The sequence below is a fragment of the Podarcis raffonei genome, chromosome 13, assembly GCF_027172205.1.
Source record: "Podarcis raffonei isolate rPodRaf1 chromosome 13, rPodRaf1.pri, whole genome shotgun sequence".
Taxonomy (NCBI): domain Eukaryota; kingdom Metazoa; phylum Chordata; class Lepidosauria; order Squamata; family Lacertidae; genus Podarcis; species Podarcis raffonei.
Window position 1 is genome coordinate 26,929,338 of NC_070614.1, and position 18,057 is coordinate 26,947,394.

General features: G+C 45.6%; 1 protein-coding gene across 5 annotated transcripts in view; it reads left to right on the forward strand.

Moving 5' to 3' along the window:
- MED24 (mediator complex subunit 24) overlaps positions 1-16,887 on the forward strand; it is a 48,906-nt gene extending 32,019 nt beyond the window's left edge. For 3 of the 5 annotated variants that reach the window (XM_053360761.1, XM_053360764.1, XM_053360762.1), the window contains 12 exons: positions 237-274; positions 1,871-1,953; positions 2,388-2,566; positions 3,134-3,233; positions 3,688-3,863; positions 4,749-5,013; positions 6,364-6,545; positions 8,078-8,171; positions 10,320-10,434; positions 13,354-13,434; positions 14,340-14,488; positions 16,639-16,887. In XM_053360761.1, the coding sequence (XP_053216736.1) occupies positions 237-274; positions 1,871-1,953; positions 2,388-2,566; positions 3,134-3,233; positions 3,688-3,863; positions 4,749-5,013; positions 6,364-6,545; positions 8,078-8,171; positions 10,320-10,434; positions 13,354-13,434; positions 14,340-14,488; positions 16,639-16,755 (1,579 nt within the window). In that variant the 3' untranslated portion in view covers positions 16,756-16,887. The remainder of the gene's footprint in view (positions 1-236; positions 275-1,870; positions 1,954-2,387; positions 2,567-3,133; positions 3,234-3,687; positions 3,864-4,748; positions 5,014-6,363; positions 6,546-8,077; positions 8,172-10,319; positions 10,435-13,353; positions 13,435-14,339; positions 14,489-16,638) is intronic. The other 2 variants (XM_053360763.1, XM_053360765.1) reach the window with 1 other exon arrangement.
- The last annotated feature ends 1,170 nt before the right edge of the window (positions 16,888-18,057 follow it).

Consider the following 18,057-nt stretch of genomic DNA (forward strand, 5'->3'; position numbering starts at 1 on the left):
GGGCAGCACCCAAATTCAAGTCCCACTTGAGATGTGCATTTAGTCTTGCCAGTGGGAATGATTGTGACCTACTTTTTAAGTTCGCATTGTGTTTCACACAGCAAGGTGATCAACATTTTAGAAAGCAAATAATAAATACGTGGGGGCAGTTACGATACTTGGTTTGGTCCCTTACAAAAGAAATGCAGCCTTAGCTCATTTTTTGCCCTTTTCTGTTCCTTCACCTCTCATTTTAGGCTTAATGAACTTACCAAGCACATCAGCGGAGAAGGCTGTAAGTCCCTGTTGTCTTGCTTTATTTCTTTTCTTTTCAGTCTGATGTTACTGCAGCTCCTTCCTGAGGCTCTAGATTTTTTTGCGTGTTAACTGAAAAGTCTGGAGGGGGTGGGGAAGAGTTGAAAGTGAGCCATGGTGCCTGGCAGCGTAGGCAGTGCCAGCGCAGCATTCCTGATGCAACAAGGGGGGCATTCAAGTTATGACTGGGGTCTCTTTGTCTTTTGGGCTACCACGTGCATCCTCCCGTTTCCCCACCACCCCTGAGAATAGTCACTTTGTGCTGCTTGGTGGGGGACCTCGGCCCTGGGAGGGGAAGGGTTAACTTGCAGCTGTGAGCTTGCCCTCCCTCTCCTCTCCCCTTCCTTTCCTCCCCACAGTCCTCTGAGCGCCCATACAGCTCAAGTCCTTTGGATGGAGTGATGTGTGTGAATCCCACTTAACCCAAGATAAGGATTCTGAATGCGTTTTGCATGTGATTAAATGCACAAAAGACCCTCTGACCTTCCACTGGACTGATGGGAAAGGGAGCTCTCTTTAGCCATTGGCAGTTTTTGTTTCCTGCTTGTTCATTTTTCAAGATGTTTGGAGTGCTTTGAAACTGTTAATCTTGGTCACACCCTCAAAAGGGTTTGATAAAAAGTGAGGAGCTGGAAAGAGGGGCCTGAGTCTGATTTTCATTAAGGATGTCCATTGCTCTGTTCTTGCTGCTTTCTATGATTACTAGAAGGCCAATAAATAGCTAGGGATGCAGGTGGCGCTGTGGTCTAAACCACTGAGCCTCTAGGGCTTGCCGATCAGAAGGTTGGCGGTTCGAATCCCTGCAACGAGGTGAGTTCTTGTTGCTCTGTCCCAGCTCCTGCGAACCTAGCAGTTCGAAAGCACACCTGTGCAAGTAGATAAATAGGTATTGCTGCGGTGGGAAGGTAAACAGCGTTTCCATGCGCTCTGGTTTCCGTCACGGTGTTCCATTGCGCCAGAAGCAGTTTAGTCCTGCTGGCCACATGACCTGTAAAGCTGTCTGTGGACAAACACTGGCTTCCTCGGCCTGAAAGCGAGATGAGCACCGCAACCCCATAGTCGAATTTGACTGGACTTACCCATCCAGGGGGTCCTTTTTAAATAAATAGATCGATCCATGGTTTTTTTGGGGGGGTGTCATTTATATATGCATGTTTAGAGGAAAGGCAGAGAAGATGCATGTACCAAAAGCCCAGGCAACAGGACTGTTTTCAAAAGATGTCTAAAAGAAAGCAGGGTCGAGCCTGGCCGGACTTCTCTTGGCAAGGAGTTCCACAGGGCAGGGCCAGCCCCAGGCTAAAGGCGCAGCGAAGGCATATGGGATGAGGGACTGCCAGAAGCGCCCCATCAGAGGCTGTCAGTGATCAATGTAGGACGTAAGGACTCAGGAATAGAAAAAAATGAAAAAACACAGAGCGAGAGAACTCCTCTTGTGTCAGTACAACGAACGAGAATGTAGTTGCAGAGCACTTCTTATGCACCAGATGTCGTTAATGGTCATAATAAATTACTGATAGATCTGTTGTTGTTGTTGTTGTGTGAACTTATCATTGTGGGTTTCCTCCCACTTCTCTAGCCAAAGCGGCGTCAGTCAGAGCGCTTCTCTTCGACATTTCCTTCCTCATGCTGTGCCATGTCGCCCAGACCTACGGCTCTGAGGTAGGGTCTTCTCTGCGCTGTGCAATACGGGGGCAAGGGAGAGGTAACGGTAGAGGAGAGGTTCTCTGCATAGGCACAGAGATGTAAGTAAAAGGGGGTTCTTCTCTGCACATGTGCAGTGTACCTTCTGAGCTTTCCACTCTCTTCTCCCCTCCACCTGTGAGGAATATTTTTAATTTGATTTGAGTTTTGTCGTAAGCCACCCTGAGAACTTGGCAACAGGGTGCCATGAAAATGCCATAAATAAACAAATTGGGTGGCCAGAATCCTGACAGTGAGAGCTTATTCCAGCCAGGCACGGGAAACCAGGTCCCATGTTCATGCCCTGCATGTGTTGTCCCTAACCTCTCACTCACTAGGTGGCGCTGTTGCTGTGGTCGAGGGCTTCATGATGTCTCTACCCTGCCCAACCCCTTTGGCCTTCTCTCTTTCAGGTGATCCTTTCTGAAGCTGGTCCACCTGGGGAAGTGCCTTTCTTTGAGACCTGGATGCAGACCTGCATGCCAGAGGAAGGGAAGATCCTCAACCCTGACCACCCTTGCTTCCGGCCCGATTCCACCAAGGTGGAGTCTCTAGTTGCTTTGCTCAACAATTCGTCAGAAATGAAGTTGGTGTAAGTAACTATGCTAGAATAGCTTTGCTGAGGAATTGGTGTCCTGAAAATAGCGAGCTGAAGGTTCCCTTCTCTCCTGAGCGCCAGTCGCTTTCTTCATGCTGCAGGGCTGTTCATTGTTTTCTCTGTACATGCCGTAGAGTGGATTCCTAAACCTCTTGGCCTTTGATTTCTTAAAGCAGGTTTCTAGTCCTCATAGTTGAACACAGAGCAGGCAGTCTCAATAGTTAAGATGTGGGCTTTCTGTGCATCCTTTGCTGCTCCTGCCTCCTTCCTTATCCTGTATACATGGTTTCACCAACATTTAAGTCTGGTGCCAACAAAACCTGCAAATGGTGCATAATTCTGTTTACTGGGGGAGGGAGAGACTGGCGCTCAGCCCTCTGCCACTTAGAAATCTTTGCTCAGCCCTCGCTTTTGAGCTTTTAGCAGGTATCGCTAATACACTTTCAAGAGAAGAGGAGGCAGGTTTGGAATGGGGGGAGGGAATGGCTAATGATCTCCTATATTTCTGACCAGTTTTCCCCTTAATTCTTTCCCTCCCTGTATATCTTTGCATCTGAGCAGGCAGATGAAATGGCAAGAAGCATGTCTGAGCATCTCTGCTGCTATCTTGGAGATCCTGAACGCTTGGGAGAACGGGGTTCTCACCTTTGAGTCCGTCCAGGTAATGACAAAGAGCAGGCTTTTCTAGTGAGCCTTGTATACAAAGGAGATGTGTTGCTATTCACCTTTTAAAAGCCCACCACCATTCAGAAGCAAAAATCCGAATCGGGAATGGTGCAAAAACATTCTGGGCTGTACCATGCAACAGGGAAGCTGCGTGTTTCTCCCTTTATAGAAAACCTCTCTGAAAAGAGAAAACTGTAGCAACAAACTCACTGCACAATCCTGATGATTTGGTGCTTTAGGCTTGTTCTTTCTCTTGCGTTGGTACATATGGGATGCATAGAATTGAGAGTTGGAGGTGATCTTTGAACTACTGCTGCAGTTGCAGTATGTTTGGTATCCAAACCATCCCTCAATGAATGAAAAGTAAATCTAGAGTAAAATCTAGAGTCTCAACAGCTGCCTTTTTGCCTCACTTTCCCTCCTCCTCCTCCTCCTCCTCCCTTCCCCAGAAAATCACAGACAACATCAAGGGGAAGGTGTGCAGCATGGCCGTGTGCGCTGTGGCCTGGCTCGTAGCTCACGTCCGTATGCTGGGCTTGGACGAGAGAGAGAAGTCATTGCAGATGATCCGGCAGCTGGCAACTCCCCTGTATGCTGAAAACACCCTGCAGTTCTACAGTGAGAGGCAAGTAAGAGTCTGGGTTGCAGAAAACAGGGTGTTAAGCTAAGGGTTTAAAATGTGGGGTAAAGGCTGCATCTGCAGGGCAGGTTAACCTGCTTGTATTCTGCTTTGTGCCCCTGGTGCGTTTTCTGCTTTTTTGTATGATTTCCATGCTGATATCATTGTGTCTCATAAAAAAAAAAAAACTGAATTAAGCATCCTGAAAGATCAGATGTAACTGGGAGGTGGCCCAGGCTTTTTGCTGCATGAAAAAAAAAGTTCTAATACTCTTTGGTTAAAGCGTAGTGCTGATAACGCCAAGGTTGCAGGTTTGATCCCCTTATGGAACAGCTGCATATTCCTGCATTGCAGGGGTTTGGACTAGATGATCCTCAGGGTCCCCTCCGACTCTACCATTCTGTGATTCTGTGGCTCCACAGGCAGTACGGACAGTGAGCAGTTGATCAGCCACGTTGGGCTACTCTGGCTACCAGGCTGCACTGCCGCTGTTCTTAAGGTGGCCATCCTGGGACAAAAACAACATCAGAGGGAACCTGCAATGTGAAGCTGCTGAATTGCCACTCATTCATCTGGGTCTGAATGGAGACAATGGTTTCCTGTCCCAGTGCGAGTGTTAGATCTACACAGCAGCGCTAAGATAATTCTGTTATTCCCCAATCACTGCTGCTGTGAAGGGTCATTTTGCAAATATTAAGCTCTGGTCAAATACTGCTTCAGCACATTTTGTAGGCTGTTGTCTCCTTAGAGCCTCAACCAGATGCCTTTAGTTGGCGTTGTTTGGAATTTGGGGGCATCAGCAACTTGGAGCTGCCGAAGAAGCCTTGATAAGGATGCAGGTTTAGGGTGGTCATACTTTACCCTTTTTTCTCTCCCCTGCCCCCCGTCCAGAGTGGTGATCATGAGTTCCATCCTTGAGCACATGTGTGCTGATGTCCTGCAGCAGACAGCTGCAAATATCAAGTTCTCAGCCACAGGAGTCGTCACTATGCCCTACTGGAACTTCCTTCCTGCCAAGAAGCCAATCAAAGAGGTGCTGATGGGCGTCTTCTCCAAGGTGCTGGAGAAAGGCTGGGTGGACAGCCGCTCCATCCACATCTTCGACACCCTTCTGCACATGGGTGGAGTCTACTGGTTCTGCAACAACCTTGTCAAGGTACGGGGCACGCGAGAGTACTGTACTTTTCCAACAGCTAGAAAAAATACTTCACCTATTGGAGGCATTACGTTGTAAATGGTTTTCCTGACATTGTTGTGGGTGCCCTGCTTTAGCAGAAGATGCGGGTTGTAAATGCTTAATAAATAAGTGGAATACCTTTGCTTTTCATAAAACAAGTTGCTTTACCTAAGTGGTCAAAAGGCTCTGAATTTGTTCTGAAAACCCTCACCCACTCTCCTACGAGGCAGAAAAGTTTTCTTTCTGCATTCCCAGTTGGGTGAGGCAAGACTGAAGCAGAGAGAGAGTGGCTTGCCTCTAAGTCACCCAAGGGATTCTCACGATGACGCCATGATTTGCATTCTTGGCCTTACCGTAGCTCATTAGCAGCTACATTCAGCCTAGATGAGGATACTCGGAATTGCAGTCTCTTGATGCCTGGCCTCAGCTGCATACCTTCCTATATGCATATTTGAGAAAGACTTGTGAGCTAATTAGGAATAGTCAAGTCACATAATTCTAAGCTCACTCTCTCCCCCCCCCCCGTTATATTGCCTATTATTATTATTATTATTATTATTATTATTATTATTATTATTTACTTACACCCCACCCATATGACTGGGTTGCCCCAGACACTGTGGGCAGCTTCCAACAGAATATAAAAAAGCAAAGAGGAACATCAAACATTAAAAACTTCCCAATACAGGGCTGTGTTCAGATGTCTTCAGAACATCTGATGGGAGGGCGTTCCATAGGGCAGGTGCCACTACCGAGAAGGCCCTCTGCCTGGTTCCCTGTGGCTTCACATTTTGCAATGAGGGAACTTCCAGAAGGGCCTCGGAACTGGACCTCAGTGTCCAGGCTGAACCATGGAGACAGAGACTAAATGTCCGCAGTGATGGACTCAGGTGGAACTGCAGAGCAGACAGTTTCCAAAGCTTCAGCACCATGACAGACAGTCCTGGGGGTATTTGTAGCTGCATGTAGTGGACTGAATGCCTCCTGAGTATATTCTCTGCTCCTAACCATCTGAGAGGTGGGCTTATGTGGGTCAAAATTATGCCTCTCTCTCTCTACCTGCCCCCTCCACTTCTTTCTGTTGGGGATACTGCAAGAGGAATGTTTCTTCTTCTGCGTTTAGCTGCACGGTGCTTTTCTATGGGGCTGTTTCTGACCACTGACAAAGCATGGGCGAGAGAGAGAGTCTGTGTGAGTTTTGTCCGCGGCCCTAGGCTGCCATAGGCTCCCAGAGTAGTTCGGCACTCATGGCATTAAGCGAGGAGTGAATGTCGCTGCTCGTTGCCCCTCTGCTCTTGTGACTTTCTGTTGTCCTCTCTTCCCTCCCAGGAGCTGCTGAAAGAGACACGGAAAGAGCACGCAATGCGGGCTGTGGAATTGCTCTACTCCATTTTCTGCCTGGACATGCAGCAGCTGACGCTCACCCTCCTGGGACACATCCTGCCCAATCTGCTCACAGACTCCTCCAAGTGGCATATGCTGATGGACCCTCCGGGCAAGGCTCTTGCCAAGTAAGAGATGAGCAGACAGGTGTTAATGAGCCCCAGTTCTGTGCTGGTATGAAATCCACAAAATATGATGTGATGTTAAGGACACTGGTGCCATTTTTTTTGCACAGTTTATTCAGTTTCTGGTTGCCATGAGAAAGGGAAAAATATTGAGTGCAGAAGCTCTGTCTCCAGCTTCCTGGGAATCCTGCATTCCGTAGTTACCAGGTACCAGTGAGGTTACAGGGAACCAGGCAGAGGGCCTTCTCAGCAGTGGCGCCCGCACTGTGGAATGTCCTCCCATCAGATTTCATCGAAATAAGCAACTATCTTACTTTTAAAAGACATCTGAAGGCAGGGAAGTTTTTAATATTCGTTTGAGAGCCGCCCAGAGTGGCTGGGAAAACCCAGCCAGATGGTAAAGGTATAGGGACTCCAGACTATTAGGTCCAGTCATGGCCGACTCTGGGGTTGCGGCGCTCATCTCGCTTTATTGGCCGAGGGAGCCAGCGTACAGCTTCCGGGTCATGTGGCCAGCATGACTAAGCTGCTTCTGGCGAACCAGAGCAGCGCACGGAAACGCCGTTTACCTTCCCGCCAGAGCGGTACCAATTTATCTACTTGCACTTTGATGTGCTTTCGAACTGCTAGGTGGGCAGGAGCTGGGACCGAGCAACGGGAGCTCACCCCGTCACGGGGATTTGAACCGCCAACCTTCTGATCGGCAAGTCCTAGGCTCTATGGTTTAACCCACAGCACCACCCGCGTACCAGCCAGATGGGCGGGGTATAAATAATTATAAATTACTATTATTGCCCTGTACCCTTTCAATCCATGAAAACTAGAGTCCTTCCTTCCTTCCTTCCTTCCTTCCTTCCTTCCTTCCTTCCTTCCTCTTTCTTTCTTTCTTTCTTTCTTTCTTTCTTTCTTGTGAAAACATTTTGCTGAGTGCTTTAAAACATATGAAATAATGATAGCTGAAAGCTAGAAGCAATAAGACATGGGAAGTTGAAAAATGACCACAAATTGAAAACGCTGTTAGAGGCAAGCTTTGGGAAAGAAACATGGGAGTCCTTCCAGCCCATCTCCAAGGCCCTCCTAGAACTTCAAAGCTTAATTCCCACAAACACTAACAAGAAACATATTTTTATGCATCAAGGCAGTAAAAATGGCATAGTTTCACAACCCAAATGCAAGCTTCTAGGGTTCACTCCATTAAACCACAAGCTCGGCTTTTCTCATATTGCCCCAGCAATATGTTGTTTCCCCCCGTTGAGGCCGCTTTCCAAGCTTAGCGTGACATCTTGTGTGCTGGGGTACCAGGGATGATGGGGTCCAGGGAGTGGGGTGGGAGTGGAAGAATGCATTTATTGATGTAAACTTAAGGAGACATTCTCTGATTACTGATCTCCTCCAAATATGATGCTAGTTTCCCTGTACTCCATATACGGTATGAGAATGTCATGGTTCATGAAAACCATGTAGGAAAAAGCAATAAATAAATAAAAAATCACTTGTCCTTCTTTGGAGCTGATGTGCGATTCTTTTTCCATTAGGCTGTCTGTGTGGTGTGCCTCCAGCTCTTACTCCTCCCACAACAAGGGACAGACTTCGGCTTGGCAGCGCAAGAGGCACCGAGAAGATATAGAGGTAAACTGCTGTTCCCACAAGGATGTTGGGAAAAGGAAAACAGGCCGCAGTGGATTGATAAGTGCAATGGGAGTGGCTGGATTTGAAGAGGCGAGAGGAATGAATGGGGGAAGGAGAATCGTGCAAAAATGCAAACTTGTACAATTTTCAGTTGTAAAATTTAATTATGATTTTTCATTTTAAAAAATTAACCGCAGTTTTAAATTGTAAGCTTTGAGATTGTAGCAAAGGAATTGTCTTTTCTTGACCTCTAAGAACATTAGAAACCAGCAACACCTTGTTGGATCAGACCAAGGATTCAAATCAACTAGCGTTTCGTTTCCAGGAACAGCCAGTCAGTTGCCTCCGAGAGGCTCAGAAACAGGGCATGGAAGTGACAACCTTCCCTTAATTTATGTTCCCAAAATTGAACTGGTATTGAGGTTCTTTGTCGCTACCATGACTAATAGCTGCTTATAGACGTGTCCTTCATGAATTTGTCAATCCTTCAATAAGATGATCTGATTGTGCTTAGCTATCTTCCCCGCCCCTCTGATATTGTGTAGCATCTTGGACTGCATGCAACCCTATCTGAAACAATTTCGGACTTCAGTTTTCCTTACTTGCTTGCATTAAAAAATATATATGCAGACCCCTGAGATATGAAACTTTTTATTGATACCAAAGTGACTCCCTATGTTCGCTAAGCTCTTGGGCAGGCATAGGCAAACTTGGCCCTCCAGATGTTTTGGGACTACAACTCCCATCATCCCTGACCACTGGTCCTGTTAGCTAGGGATGATGGGAGTTGTAGTCCCTAAACATCTGGAGGGCCGAGTTTGCCTATGCCTGCTCTTGGGAACTTCACCAGAGTCCATGCATCAGATAACGTGGCTCTGCAGTGTCAGAAATTCCAAAAACAATCATTATTAAGTGAGCACACACAGAGAAAAAAAGTTCTGTATGAAAACAAGAGGTGTGGCGCACAGGGGAACAGGAAAGTCTTTTTTTTCTCATTCTATCCCTCGCTCGCTCCCTGGATGCTTCTTCAGCTGATCCAGTGAAGGAGGAAAAAACATAGTTCAGTAAGAGTATATACTTGGGTTACAGGAGGCCCCAATTTCAGTCTTCAGCATCTGCTGGTTGGGCTGCGAAAGACTTCTGCCTGAATCCTTGGAGAGACATGGCAAGTCTGGGTAGAAAATACTCTGCTAGGCGGACCGACAGTCTGACCTTTGTACAAAGCAACCTTCCAGGCTGGTGACTGGGAATGGCTGCCGAGACCATATGACACCAGTCCTGAGAGACCTACATTGGCTCCCAGCACATTTCTGAGCACAAAGTGTTGGTGCTGACCTTTAAAGCCCTAAACAGCCTTGGCCCAGTATACCTGAAGGAGCATCTCCACCCCCACCCTTCAGCCCAGACACTGAGGTCCAGCTCCGAGGGCCTTCTGGTGGTTCCCTCACTGCGAGAAATGAAGCTACAGGGAACCAGGCAGAGGGCCTTGTCGGTGGTGGCACCCGACCTGTGGAATGCCCTCCCATCAGATGTCAAGGAAATAAACAACTATCTGACTTTTAGAAGACATCTGAAGGCAATCCTGTTTAGGGAAGTTTTTAATGTTTGATGTTTTATCGCTTTATTATTATTATTATTATTCTATTGGGAGCCGCCCAGAGTGGCTGGGGAAACCCAGCCAGATGGGTGGAGTATAAATTAATTAAATTATTACTACTATTATTATTATTATTCCTGTTTCCGTGAGATCAGTGTGCAAAAGCAGCTAGTCACATTTGCAAATGGAACAGACATTTTACAAACAGGAGGGATAGCATTTCATTTCTGCAGTGTGTCACATCCATTGTGGAGTAGCTCAGCCCTGTGAGGTAGGTTAGAACTGGAGTTTGAATTGGGGGCTTGTGGGTCGCAGCTCAGTCTCAGGCATCACACTACAATGGCGCTCTGGCACCTCTACTTCCTTCTTTTAAATATGTTGATGAGAAATGGAGTATGTGAATCATCCTTTTTTTTGAGAGAGGCAAAGGTGAGACAGTACAAGTCCATACATGAATGACAAAATCAGGACCAGACTGCCTGCCTTATTCATGGTTGTGTATATCAGTAACCATGATGGACTCTTTTCTGTCCTTTCGGTTCCTCTTCCAGGATTACACCAGTCTCTTCCCGTTGGATGATACCCAGCCTTCCAAACTGATGCGCCTGCTCAGCTCCAATGAGGAAGACACCAGCATCCTGTCTAGCCCCAGTAAGTGGAATCATGGTGAGAAAGCTTTTCCTGGAATTAATATGAGTCCAAACAGGCTCCCTGGAAAAGACTGGCCAATCTTGAATCCATTCTAAACCTGACTAAAGCTCATTCCACTTCCTCTCTCTCTCTCTCTCCTTTTAATCACGTCAAAACAACACCTTCTCTCCATCTAGGAGGATTCAGATTAGATGGATCTATTTAAAACATTTAATATTTTGCTTTTTTTAAAAAAAAGTTATTTATTGTGAACTGTGCTTCCTCCAAGATAATAAGTAAATAGGTATAAGCCACAGGGAATGAATGTGGGGGTTACTTTGTTTGCTTCAGGGAAAATTTAGGTGTGCTGTTTGGAATGGGTGGAGGTGTCAGAGCTCAATGTAGGTCACGTGCCAATGCAGCTCCTCAGCTATCTAGCAATTCTGGCCCTTATTGGAGGCTTCTACACATCATTTTGATTTGTAACTGTGCCCCCGGGAGGGTATACTACCAGGAGCAAGTAAAGGTAAAGTTTCCTACCTTGCTGACTTTTTAAAAGTTAAGCAGTACAGCGCAGAACACTGTCGGCAGTGGAAGTGTCCAAAACGGAGTCTGGCTCAGCGTAGGCATCCAACTCGGATGGAAGAATCTCTTGATATGAAGGAAGACATGGCGCAGGAACTAGAAACCAAAAACTACTAGATGGAAAGAAGACAAAAGTCCCTACCAGAGAAGAATGGCAGGTTAAATTGATGGATTATGTTGAAATGGCAAAAATGACCTGAAGAAATCAGAAATCAGGAAGACCAAAATTTCAATAAGGAATGGGGGAAATGTATAATTTATCTTAAAAACCATTGTGTAAGCAGCTAAAATCATTAGTAGGATTGGAATAGCACTTGAGTTTTGGATATAATGGAGATGTAAAAGGTTTGGGTTATTATAAAAGATGCAGGAGGAAATGGTTAACACAAGGACCCACAAAGGGGAGGAAGGAAGTTCAGGAGTTTCTTTGGAATCTTGTTTTTATGTTGGTTGCTGGACTGTAAAACTTTAAACTGAAAAACTAAATATTTTTTTAAAACTAAAAACTACTTAGAAAGAACTGAGACCTGGGTGGGCTGTGTCCAGGAGGAGCTGTCAAAGCTAGTAAAAGGTGCTTCACGCCACAAATCCCACTTGGGCTTTCTGTGTTCTGGGGGACCAAGAGCCACATGCAAAGAGAAAGGCCACTTTCCTATGCAGCTCCAGTTATCAGCTCACAGATGAGAACCAGGAGATCAAATGATCAGTAACTTTTGTCAGTAGGGGAAACTGGTGACCTCTTGTTTATGGATATGGAGAACATCACTGCTCATCGCCTTGGATTCTTGCCCGGTGATTCAGAGATCTTGTTTTTGTATATTTCCATTGCTCTCAAGGCCCGTGATTTCCCTTTATTTCATTATCCTTTGTTGTGGTTTTACTTTTGTCTACATAACAATGCAATTGGGGAGTTTTCTCTCCCTAATTCCTCCTGTCATAGCAGTGATTTGGCACACCCATGTTTCCTCTCTGATTTGCATACGAGATTATTTACAACCAAGCCTCTATCCTTGATCCAGCTATGATTCAGAGGGAGTGTTGGAATTTAACTTCCTTTCTTGCAGCATCATTGCATCTGATTCCACTCTCAGGGCAATTCCAAGGCAGAATTGTGGAAATGGATAGAGAAGGTCTGTGAAACCCACCATCCAAGGCTGGACTGCTTAGCTTTTAAACACTTGGTGGTGCAGTTGATTTTGTAACCTATCTGTACATTCCTCAGTTATGCCACATAGAACAGATCTGTGCACAATTGGCACTGGATTTAACAGTTGAGCAATCTCTGTGTTCATTTCTTCTTAAAAAAAGAAGAAGTTTTTAGTCCTCTTGGGATATTTGCAACAGGTGCTCAATCGCACCTTGTTCATTCTTTAGTGTTCTAACATGCAATGTGGTAAGATGAAGTTAAATCTTTACATTTATATAGTGCAGGGGTGGGGAACTGGTTATAACTAGCAGACCAGATCATTCTCCCTCTTTCTACCAACAGCCAGGGCCAAATTTGACAAGTGGGCAGGGCCACCACCTGTCATTCACCTGACATCACACAATGACATCAAGTGACCCTTATTTGCTCACATGGTTTGAAATCAATGTGCTGGCAGAGGGACAGCCTTCAAAGTGCCAGTGATTAACTGAGCGTCGGATCTTGGGAATCCCCTTGCAAACTGCTCTGGAAGACCAGATGATCTTGCTGGATCTTGACAAACTCTTCACAGGACTCGATGATCAGCTGATTCTTGAATGTTGCAAAGCCCTGTGCGCAGTGCTTTGCTGGTGCCACCAATCAGCTGATCGCCAATGTTGCAAACCCCCATTTGGCTTGAGCCAGGTCTTTATGCATCCCATACCTGACATCATATATTACATCAGGCATAGGGCAGGTGCACAGGGCTTGTCCAAAACGGCCTCACAGAACAAATTGGGGGCAGTGGGCTGGCAAAGCCTAATTATGCCTGTAGGCTGGAGCTTCCCCACCCCTGACAGACTGCTTTCATACGCCCAAATTCTTTCACTTACATTACTGTGTTGTAATCCTTCCAGTAGTCATGCATGGTAGATCAGTGCTGTTATCCCCATATTGCCGATGGGGGGCTATTGCCCGAGAGAAAATGGCTTGAGGCCTTGTGGAGGTAACACTTGGAAATACTAAACTGTCGTGTTGTTAGTTTAGTGTAATGTTTTTGAACATTAGGATGGCGATCCAACATGATCAAAGTGACTTGCCAGAAACCTGCTGCTGCTGCTGCCATCTTGTCATCCCAGTCCCCTCAGGCAACCATTAAAAAAGGGAAGGAAGGTCCAATTCAAAGGCATTTCCTGTTTGGGATGCAAGTAGTCACCAAACTCTGGTATTTTCTCTACTTTCAGCAGACCGCACAATGAGCACTTCGCTGTCTGCCTCGCAGCTGCACACAGTCAGCATGAGAGATCCTCTCAACAGAGTTCTAGGTAAGTCTCTTCAGTCCTAGCTAAGCGGAGGGGAAAGTTATAGAAGCAGGCTGGGCACCCAGCTGGCCTGGTTGAAATGTAGCTCAGTTTATGTGGGGCTTTGTTTGATGATCACAAGGGGTTCAGCTGTGAAACCTGCTTTTGAAGGTTTCATGGAATGATAGAGGCGGAAGGGGTCTTTGAAGTCATCTAATCCAACCCTTCCTTTATCAATGCACGATCTGCAGTGTAGAATAAAACAACGACATCCCTGCCAGGTGGTCATCTAGACTTCACTTAAATCAAAGCAGCGGAACCTATCCCCTCCTGAGGCAGTCTGTTCCACTGTCAGGCAGCACTATGTTAAATCTCTCCAGTACCATGAACTCCCTGCTTGGTGGCCTTGGGCAAGACACAGCCTGCCGGTGTGCGGCTACTGATGTTGGCATAAACTGAATCTGGGATCTTGAGGCTGCCAAACGATAACCTGTTGGAGATATAACTGCAACAATAGCACTTTGCGGGGTTCTTGTAAGGATAACATAGAAAAGATGCACTTGAAATTCTATCTATAGATATAGATGCATGTATGTATGGTGAATATTACTATTAACATTACAGTCATACCTTGGAAGTCGAATGGAATCTATTCCGGAAGTCCGTTCGACTTCCAAAGCATTCAACTTCCAAAGCATGGCTTCTGCAGCCAATCGAAAGCCGCTGAAGCCCCATCGGACGTTCAGCTTCCAAAAGAATGTTCGAAAACCGGAACAGTCATTCCAGGTTTCAATCGTTGGGGAGCCAAAATGTTTGAGAACTAGGGTGTTTGAAAACCAAAGTATGACTGTATTTTAAAAAACTGAAAAGGCCTCAAAATAGGGGTTTAGAGGAGACAATGCTTAGTTCCTTCCTCTTCTGCTCCCCAGCCAATCTCTTCCTGCTGATTTCTTCCATCTTGGGAGCCAAGACAGCCGGGACACACACACAGTTTGTCCAGTGGTTCATGGAGGAGTGCGTAGACTGCTTGGAGCAAGGAAGCCGTGGCAGCATCCTCCAGTTCATGCCCTTCACCATGGTGAGCGACTCCCAATTTCCTCTTGAAGATTTCTGTAGTCTCTCTTTGGGCTCTTGGTCCATTGCTGCTCTCTAGCAAAGCTTTTGGCTTATAGGGGGTGGCAGGGAGACTTCTTCCATGTGACCTGAGTAAAGGCCCATTCCCTGCAGTTTTGCTCACTCAGCAGTCACAATTCAGCATGGCCCCTGGGAAGTAAGGAATCATTAAGGGAAGCCACCTCCATACCTTTGGGTGCCCTATTTTTGCCCCTTGAGCCGTGTGGAAAGAACTGTCACCTGGATCTCGGTCCTAGTTGGTTCTTTGCACTTCAGAGTTCAGTTTTGGATTAATTTAACAGATAGAGAGCCACATAATGTTAGGGGGGTTTGCTTCCAAAGTGGCTAAACAGTGGTGTACAAAACAGGTGGGTTTTGTGTGTGGCGACGATGCACTTATATGCCAGTTACTATGAGCTAGGTGGGGGGGGGTGCCTTCTAAGTACCCAACAATCATATGACCTGGCCCAGAAAGGCACAAGCAAATCTTCCCTTTGCAGTTCCCCAATGCATGTAGACCAGTCTTCTCCAACTTGGTGCCCTCCAGATGTTGCTGGACTGCAGCTCCCATCTTCCCTGACCATTGGCATTGTTGGCTGAGACTGGTGGGAGACATAGTATAGAACATCTGGAGAGCACCAGATGGAGGAAGGCTGGTACAGATGATCCATATGAATCCTAAGAGTTCAAGTCTCTGGTTCTCTGTTGTTAGGAAAGGCAAACACTAGAGGGAGTCTGTTGGCAGGAATTGACAGCTCCAGAGACAATGACAGAGGAGTAAGTGAGGGTCACCCTAAGCTGCAATCCTGTGTACAATTAATTGGTGTAAAGCCCATTGAACATAGTGGAACTTAACTGCTTGCATAGAAATGTACCGTTAAACACATGTCTTCGGTTGAGAGAACATAATTGATCCCTTTCTCTGACTTGTATATGCACATACCTTCCTCTTTGCAGAAACACTAGAGATGTGAGTTTTGCAGAAATATGAAGGTGGGAATGGTCCCCAGCTTTTGATGGTGTCTGTTGTGTGCATGTAAAACTATATTTTTAAAGCTTTATTGAGTTTGCACATTACAGAATGTTGGGGTTGATGTAGAATGTAATCCTGCAGACTTTTCAAAACCAACCAAATCATGTGTATAGAAAAACAGTTGAGAGGGAACAATTGTTGAAAGGAACATAATAATAATAGTAACTGTTGTCATTATTATATTTAAAAGCATCCTTTTAGTATTTAAACCAGGGCTCAGGAACCTGCGGTCTTCCACCTCCCATCAGCTCCAGCCAGCGTGCCTAATTGGGGATGATGGGACTTGTAATCCATCAACAGAAGACCACAAGTTCCTGCTCCTGGTTTAGACTCAAGCTGAACTTCTGCTGTACTTGTTATTCTGTTTTACCTGTTATTCCACTTTGAGCATAACAGGTAAGGTTCCAGTATCTCCTCAGCTACTGTTAATCCTATGCTGGGAGTGCCTAGGCCAGAAGGTATAAATTCTCAATATCAACCTCTTCTTAAAGGGAAAAAGATCTCATGGGGAAATCTACTCCCTCACCACCCTGGAATTTCCAGCTTCCTCAGCATCCAAAAGACTCTGGGAAAAGAGGGTTGTGTGAAGGCCAAATAAAGTTTTTCATGCCTTGAGGAAAAGCAGAAAGGAAGAAGCCCAGGCCAGGGAGTTTAGGTCATCAGCTCCTGAACAAACTTCCAGTAGCCTGAGATACGCCTGCTGTTCTCTTGTAACTCTCCTTATCCCCTGTATTTCAAATTTGTTTACTGCCCAGAATGCCTTGGCAGAAAGACAATAAAAAAATTTTATTTACCTTTTGTAGCTATTTATAGCTTACAATTCCATGAATCATGCCCAAGTCTGCTAATATTTACAAGTGCAGTAAATAAATATAAACACCCCTACACGCGGTATGAGACACAGGCTAGGCAGTGCATCTGGACCAGTGCCACAAGCTCGCTTGAGTTGTTGCTTTGCCATGGAGGGAAATGGGTTGCGTCAAAGAGGAACCTACACTACACCCCAGAGCTCACTCTGCTAGCATCTACTTGCCACTGACATGTCTTCCTTGACCTCTTTCCCCTTCTTTACTTCTGGGCAGGTGTCGGAGTTGGTGAAAGCATCCACCATGTCTAGCCCAAGAATTGTGCTGGCCATCACGGATCTCAGCTTGCCTCTGGGACGCAGGGTGGCAGCCAAAGCCATCGCTGCCTTATGAGCATCCCGCGGGCCTTGCTGCGGGTGAGACGGGGAACCCTAAGAGCAAAATCCCACCGATGGGATCATGGAGAACACTCTCTGTTCCAAGGAAGCTGCCACGTGGCGTGCGTTGAATTGTGTACATGCTCTACAGAAGTGAGCATTGCTGTGATGAGAAAATACGCCAGGGCAGACCCCTGAGTCGGTTTCCAAGGCATCTCAAGAGTGTCCTTCCAGTTGGTTTGGAGTTCCCATGGTTGCCATCCCAGCTTTTCCAGGGATCCTTGGCGTTCCAAGTCTTTCAAGCCACACTTCCACTTCTCACACCTGTGACGTCTGTGACGTTTTTGCTAATACTCCCCCCCCCCTTTTGTTTGTCTTGTTTTATAAATGCCTGGGTGTATCTTTTTCTCTTTAATGGTCAAATACTTGAACAAAGCTACATTTACAAGCAGCACATCCCATTACAAGGTGTCTCAGAAGTGCCATGGTTTTTGATATTTTAGCAGTATGTTTAAAAAAGTTACAGAAATCATTATGAAAACAGCTATATTCTTTTTTATATATGTATGTATATGTAGTTTTTATTCATTTTCAACAATACAGCTGTTTATCAATGTATAACATGTATTCTCAATCTAAAAAATACAAAAACAAATTTTAAAAGTTTCTGATCAAGACATCGTTATAATTACATTCAACAATTTTCTAATTAGGTCCATTATGTTTCAGCATGGAAAAGAGCCAGCCTGGTCTGCGGCAACCAGTTTGTATAATAAGTGTTTTATATGATTGGCTAGCACAGAGGTAAATATCTTGTACTCTTGATTTATCAAATAGCTTTATTCTATACCACTATTTTCCTCTTCAGGAATATAGAGGCTGAATTTTGCAAACAGGAGAATGTTGACAATCCTATATGCTTCCCCTCCTTGTCTTTGTGTATATAAGTTTAGACAATTTCAGTTGCTTTTTTGTATAAATACTGGGGAGAATCCTTATTGTCCCCTCTTAATAAATTCATATGGTGAAACACAGAGCTATGTTTATCCCCTGGTTCCATGATCATACCTTGGAAGCAGAGAGTTTGGGATTGGACACATAACTGAACATCCTGGGAATCTCAGCAAATTTCTAATCATTATGGATGCAAAAATAGGCTTTGAAAAGGAGGCTGTTTTTGGTGGGAATCCCAGGAGGTTAGATAGGATAGTGTTGGACTATTGAGCAAGGGTTTTAAGGCCCCCAACCTCATTTTATTTCGCCCTCAGCACGTTAAAATTAACAGGGAGTCTTACGTTAGCTTTATTATGGAGCCTAC